Raw genomic sequence first — 6,977 nt, 5'->3', positions numbered from 1 at the left:
TGGCCTAGATCCAAGGCTTTGGCCCCCGCTGGTTTTGTACTTTCCGTACTATAAAGCAGCGATACTTCCGCGAAGGAAGATCAGAACTCACTTTTAGTCGGCGTAGTATGTAGAGCGAACAACGAGTTTGAGCAGCAGATAGTCAGTGACCAGTGGTGACGAACACAACGTCGTTGAACTATCGGTACTTGCGAGACTCCACAATACTACTCAGAATCTGTGTGACTACAGTGCAAACGCGTGTACGTGTGGGGGTGTTGGAGCTTTGCGGGATCCGGGAGAGCTCGCAGAAAACCGACTCGCAAGGACCTTAGGTAAGGGCACCGTAAATTATAGCGTGCCATTCATTGATTCAATGGCGCTATCTGTGTATATGACATTGTGTAGGTCCTCACATTGAGTAGCAGCAGTACGTGGTGCGCTTAGAAGCCTAAGTTTTGACTTTGAGTTTCTCCTGATTGTCATACAAATCATCTTTTGCAATTTTGTGGCACAACCCGATGGGATACCATGGACACTGAATCAGGCACTCCGCTTGCTCTCACTGTGGGCGGCACGTCAGTTACGAATATGATTGCCGCTAATAAGTAATATGCAGCTAAGCTCCATTGAACACAGCATCATGCACTGATCATGAATGCATCAGACAAAAATGCATGCACAGTCGGTGACCCTACCGATCATCTGTTACAACAAATAGTACAACATAAGTATAATGTTGGTGAGTGTTGGTCACTGCGGGTCCCTAAACAACCTAAACATCCGCCTCGCCAAATTGATGAGACTCAGACGGCATCATAATCTCAATCTATACACGAGTAACTCCAACGAAGCACCGAGCGAGGGTATCACAGTGTATGTGCAAGGACAGTTGCGATGCTGCTGCTGCTGCTGCTGGCCACGAATGACTTTCAGCCATTTGCGCATCACTCCTCAGCAAATTCTCTCTCCGACCTCACATCCTCTCATCACCCATTCATTGGACTTGTTTTGCCATTCTCAGTCAGGGCCATGTTTCGGGCATTGCCCATCATCAGGGTCTTCTTAGAGGATATTGTTTCTGTTTACAGTTAAACGTAAATCAACCGAACCATGCGGAGGGAGGGATGAACTAGTAGAGCAATTTTTGACTCTTTCTGGGTGATGGGGCTTGACGAATCAGCTTCAGCTTCAGCTGGTCGATTGTTCTCTTTCTATTGGCACATTCCAGTGGTTGTTTGTTTAGTTTTTGTGTGGTTGTTTCTTGTAATTTGACACTGTGTGAAGCCTGCCCGCAGCACTGTGCTATGCCATGAAATGAGAATTGAGAGAGGGAGCATTGGAGTTGTGCGTAGGCCAAGGCGACAATACAATGAGCGATTGGCTGTCAAACGAAATTATTCACTCATCGCTCAGAGAGAGAGAGCTGGACATCTATCTGCATTCAGTGTCAGGCCTTGCAGTGCGGTGGTGGAGAATGTTTTGCACCATGGGATATCATGGGACTTGGACATGTGGCACAATAGCAGTTACTTGGTCATGAGTGCTCTGCTTAGAAGCACATAGGACTGTTAACAGAGAGACAACATCGCAAGGCTATCATGTTGGCGTTGATTTTGAATTTCCCCACCCGCAACACTGTGTGCATGTGCGTGTATGTGCATGTGCATGTGTGTGTGTGTGGGGGGGGGGGGGGGTCTTTGATCGGACAGCTTTGAAGCCAGTTGGCAGCTGTCGTAACGAACTGCAGGATTTGCGCGCCCACCACTCTGCGTGGCTTGAATCGATCCGAAATGAGACTTGAGACTCTATGGCCTGCGATCAATGAGGATTTACAATAATACCGTCACCATCTGGCTAAAAACTAACAACCATCGTCACCCGGCTGGCTACTGCCTGTCTGAATACTGTCCACACAGTAATGTGTATTTGTATCGATCTCTATACCTCAATACCACGTAGCTCTTGTATGGGCAGACACGCTAAGCCAAAACACGGTGCATTTGTCGCCATCGGCGAGCCAGGGTGGGCATGTGTGTGTGTGTGTGTGTGTGTCTGTGTGTCTGTGTGTGTGTGTGTGTGTGCTTGTGCGTGTGCATGCATGCGTATTGCGGGCCAGCAAAGAAAGCCTGATCTTAACCGGGTGTATAGGGGTTTTGTGAGTGACATCACAACATGATTGTGTGCCGTGTATTGTGTGCCGGACTGCCCACTAGCTTAGTGGATCTGATGCCACTCACAGCAAAACATGATAACTAAGAGAGTGTCCGTGTAACATCTTGAGGGGACATTGTAACAGTGTGTCGTGCAGCAGCGCCTGGTCGCGTGTGTGTATGTGCAGCAGTGCCTGGTCGTGTGTGTATGTGCAGCAGTGCCTGGTCGCGTGTGTGTATGTGCAGCAGCGCCTGGTCGTGTGTGTGTATGTGCAGCAGTGCCTGGTCGTGTGTGTGTATGTGCAGCAGTGCCTGGTCGTGTGTGTGTTTCAGCATACAGGGTTCTAGGTGCTCGCCTGGTTTTCTGCGCATAAAGCCATGTCACCAAAAATTGTTAATGCAGGCAGCAGGGATACGAGTAGCTCTACGGACACAGAGGAGAAAGCTGTGTTGAGGACGTACCACGCACAGACCGTGAGAGAGGTGCTAGTTCACCCACTCCTTGCGGCAACCGAGTGCAAGATGTTAGTTGTCCCCGGACGACACGGATGAATTGAACGACTTTGTTCAACCATGCCGAGGTGACTAGAGTAGCCGGTCCATCAAATGGCGTTGGTCCCCTCGTGAACTGCGCGGATGGGCTCTGTCCAACACGGATGTTTACATGTTCAGCTTCTCCGCCGTGTACCAATGCATCATTCACCCTCTAACCTTCACAGGTCACCTACCATACGGCTAAGCTGTGACCGGCTCTCCGGACTGGAAGTTCACCGCCAGTGATATCGTGTTAGATTTGCGAGCGGCAGCAAAACGGGCGACAGCAGACATTGGTGTTGACAGCTTGTGTGACACCTCCTAGAAGCTGTCCAGTTGCATGCAATTTATCTGTCATCAAGATAGCTTGACAGATGACAGACGCTGAACTCCTCTCCCTGCTTGTAATGACAGCCAGTGCGTTCTGTGGCTGGACTGAGAATGAGCACACTGGAATGGATGAGAAGAGGGTTGCTTGCCGGAGGGAGAGGTGCTTTTCTGGGCCTGCTAAGAAAGATGTAGCCGCGATGCGGCTGGTAATCGTGTTTATCTATTCTTTTCCGTGATAGTGCTCGCATTCTGCTGCCAGATGACCCGCTCGAGCATGAAAAACACTTCACCAGCTGCATAGCCGTGCACCAGTGTATGTCACGCGGTGTGCAGGCCGCTGTGCAAAGTGGAACGTTACTCTGTACTTTGATTACATAAGCAGATCTGTGACACCGAGGCTGACATGAAGACTGCGATAATAAACCTCTGTAATTGTATTATCTGTCGATATCATTTTGACCCTCCAGGGCTCGGCAAGATAACGACCGACTGCTGAGATACGTGCAGAAGAAGACAGTGTATAAATTGAACTGAGAAAGTCTTGATCACTTCAGAGTCTATTGGATTAACACGCAAGCGCTATCAAAGAGTTCACCAAGAGTTCTGACTTTCAGGAAGGAAGACATTACCCAGTGAGAATGAGTTCCGTCGATATCAACACAGCAATGGTGGACAGGGCTAGCACATGTAGTGGTGTGCAGCATAGCAGCGGTGTGGAGGAGCTGCAGTGCAGGCCAGCGCTGCAGGCCCACCGGCCGTACAAGATTGCACTGACTGGCAACTGTGGTGTGGGTAAGTCTGATCTTTTTCTTTTTTTCTCTTTTTTTAAAATACTGAAGTGCCTGGTCCAGCAGAGAACGTAATGGGAAGACAGAACCAAGGGGAAGACATTACAATACAGCGGCAATCTGATTCCCTCTGTGCTGCCGCTCACTCCAAACCAAAGTATGTCATCCACACCAATTTAGAATTCCATGAGCTGGCGAAACAGATCTCCCCGCAGAGCAACTGCATTCCATACTTACCTGGACTGATGATGTTGACACACTACTAGCATCATTTCACATTGAGAATGAATGGTGACCTATGGCCGGTGTTCAATTCCACATAACACACTCAGTACTCAAAAGCCTATTTACCCAGACGTGGTGCTAATGCTAACCTTTATATTTCACTGTTCTCGCTCTTTGTTGTTATTGTTGTTGTTGTTGTTGTTGCAGGCAAGACAAGTTTGGCATGTCGCCTGTCCAATCCAGACTGGATATTCCAGCAGGTTAATTCTACCATTGGAATGGAGTACCGACATAGGATGCTGAAAGTCGGCGATCAGCTAGTCAAACTGCACCTTTGCGATACACAGGTAGGATTATTCGAACTAAATACATCTAGTGTTACGCTCGCGGGTATCTGTGTGTATATGTGTGTGTGTGTGTGTGTGTGTGTGTGTGTGTGTGTGTGTGTGTGTGTGTGTGTGTGTGTGTGTGTGTGTGTGCACGTTCATTGTATGTGTGTGGTGGTTGGTTGAAGGAGGGGATCAAGCTAGCATCCTTTCTACTGATATGGAGAAGCCAAGTGTTACTACAAACACTCCTACACTCTAGCTATGTGGATAATCTCTATTTGCAGATTTTGCAGAACTGGTTGAAACAGCTACTTCTGAAGTAGCTGTGTGGAGATTTGAGTAGTCTGCAGCTGTAGGTTCACAGACATTCATGTACCTCTGAACACAGACTTTGCAGTTTGCACCAGACCACCCCAGCAATGTGTATCTTGCCGTCATCATCACATGAACACCTGGCTAAGAAGGAGAGTTATTGTAGTTATCTAGCACCAATAGGAGGAATAGTCACCGCACAGTTTGTGTTCTCTTGGTTGCGATACTGGCTTAGGTGCTCATCTTTTTGTGTTTCTTGTACTGCTTTCATTTTTTGTTTCAGGGTGAGGAGAGATTTGGCCGTGTCACTACAAGTTTCTATCGCGTGGCACACGCCGTCTTTCTGGTGTTCGACGTCACAAACTACGAGACTTTCCAGGATCTGCTATTCTGGACCGACGAGGTAAATAGCCGGCCTGAGTCAGTTTCTCACACAAAGGATCAAGAGGGTTGCACTCCAGCAAATTTAGGGAGCAATGGATTCCTCATGTTTGAATTTGCTGGAATTTTTATTTAGGACAAATATACCCATTGGTTTAATAAGGGCAAGTTTCAAAGTCCAGACTGTGAAATCTTCCCGAATCTTTTACTCTGGTCCTATGTAGCTCCAAATTTGCAATACGCAATCATGTGTGCTTGTTTATCTGAACTGGTCTGTAGCAGTACCATGCCGTGTGCATTCCACTCATAATGATACTGACATCCGTTGCTGGTGTTTGATCGTGGTGAATGCAGGTGCTGACATATCAGCGATCAGAGCAAGTGGTGAAGACCGTCATTGGCAACAAGTCCGACGTCGCGAGCAAACGAGAGGTACGTTGATAGCACCACGCAGCCACTAACACGTGCTTGTGTGTGTGTGTACTGATCATGAACAGTCTCGGTGTGCAGCACTGCAAGACAGTGCCGTCCAGCTTTCCTCCCGTTGTCCATCTGGCAAAGTTACTCAATTTACGCGATGGCTTAGAGCAGTGGATCGCTTGAGCCTTTCCTGTCCTCTGTATTTCTTATTCATAGGACAGGTAAATGTCTGGTTGATTGCAGGTGGCGGAAAGCTTGACTGGCTGTCACTCAATTGTGCAGTCCGTTAATTTGAACGTACCAAAATCATTGTTTTGCTTATCACGGGTAGATGCAGCAGTGCTGAATGTCGCCGTGAACAGTGATGCTAACATTCCGAGTCCGTGTCTCTGCTTCATCTTGTCTGCACAGGTGGACGAAGAGACGGCAAAAGCGTTCGCCGAGTCCCGAGGTCTGCAGTACTTCGAGACGAGCGCGTGCAACGGCGACAACATCGAAGACCTGCTGCAGGACGTGTGCCACAAGATGATCGGCTTCAGCTGCACTGGCTCTGGCTCGGCATCATCTGGCAGCTCACACAGCGGGACCAATGCATCCGGGTTTGATGGCGTCGACGGTGGCGCGGTCACTCTAGGTCAGACACTCAGGCCACGGGGCAGTTGCCTCTCCTGCTGAATGACGGCACACTGCTTACTAGAACATTGATACACATTCACAATCCGTGCGCCGTGAAACCATGATCACACCGGTTGAACACCACGCAAAGTTGTTTCATGCAAAAGCCTATAATTGATCACATCCAGGGCTATTTCTGTGGTCCTATGATACTGCAGGGCTAAGCATGGGATCAACACTTGTTCTTGATTTCGAGACCTCTGTGCATAGAACGTTGAGCGATGATGAGACCTAACTAGCAACACTATATTTAGCAAGCTAACCCTTGAGATAAACTACTCGCCACTGAGCCGAGCACTATACCGGTAATTGTAACGCTGGCACTTCATTCAATTTACAGCTTTTTAACAGCAATACTTCCCAACTACTCTCGCCTGCGTACACTGCATTGCGTACACTGCGTCTTGCATTATGCTGCTGCTGCATACACATGTATGATGTAGTACAAGTACAAGTAGATATCTATTGCTGACTGTGGGTATGATGGTCCTAGTTTAGAAGCTGGCTTGTTTGATAAGCATAGCATCAGTTGGGGAGGCAAAGGCAACTGGGGAGAGGAGATGATGAGCACCGCCCTCCCCGAATGTCCAGCTTTATGTATTTATCCTACTCACAGACAACCATGGTGGTGATAATTGCACTCCCTTGTTGTTGCGTAGAATCGATTGACGCAGGACTATCTTCAGCGGGTGTAATGAATGTGCGGCATGCGTCCCGCCCCTGCTAGTGTGCAAACGACGTGCGCTGATCCGTATCTCCAGGGAACCTTTTGACCACAATTCTACTCATGCCGTCGTACATATAGTAAATGTTGAAGACGTGAGTATTAGTTTGTCGTACATGTACTTGTA

General features: G+C 48.3%; 1 protein-coding gene across 1 annotated transcript; it reads left to right on the top strand.

The window, feature by feature from the left end:
- LOC135822731 (ras-related protein ORAB-1-like) lies at positions 1-6,766 on the top strand. The gene is made up of 6 exons (XM_065335557.1): positions 1-314; positions 3,464-3,788; positions 4,217-4,356; positions 4,934-5,053; positions 5,386-5,463; positions 5,863-6,766. The coding sequence occupies exons 2-6, from the start codon at positions 3,635-3,637 to the stop codon at positions 6,124-6,126; spliced, it is 756 nt and encodes a 251-aa protein (XP_065191629.1). The 5' UTR covers positions 1-314; positions 3,464-3,634; the 3' UTR covers positions 6,127-6,766.
- The last annotated feature ends 211 nt before the right edge of the window (positions 6,767-6,977 follow it).

The sequence above is a fragment of the Sycon ciliatum genome, chromosome 8, assembly GCF_964019385.1.
Source record: "Sycon ciliatum chromosome 8, ocSycCili1.1, whole genome shotgun sequence".
In the NCBI taxonomy this organism is placed as follows: Eukaryota; Metazoa; Porifera; class Calcarea; order Leucosolenida; family Sycettidae; genus Sycon; species Sycon ciliatum.
Note: the sequence above shows the minus strand (reverse complement) of the source record. Positions and strands in the feature narration are given on the sequence as shown.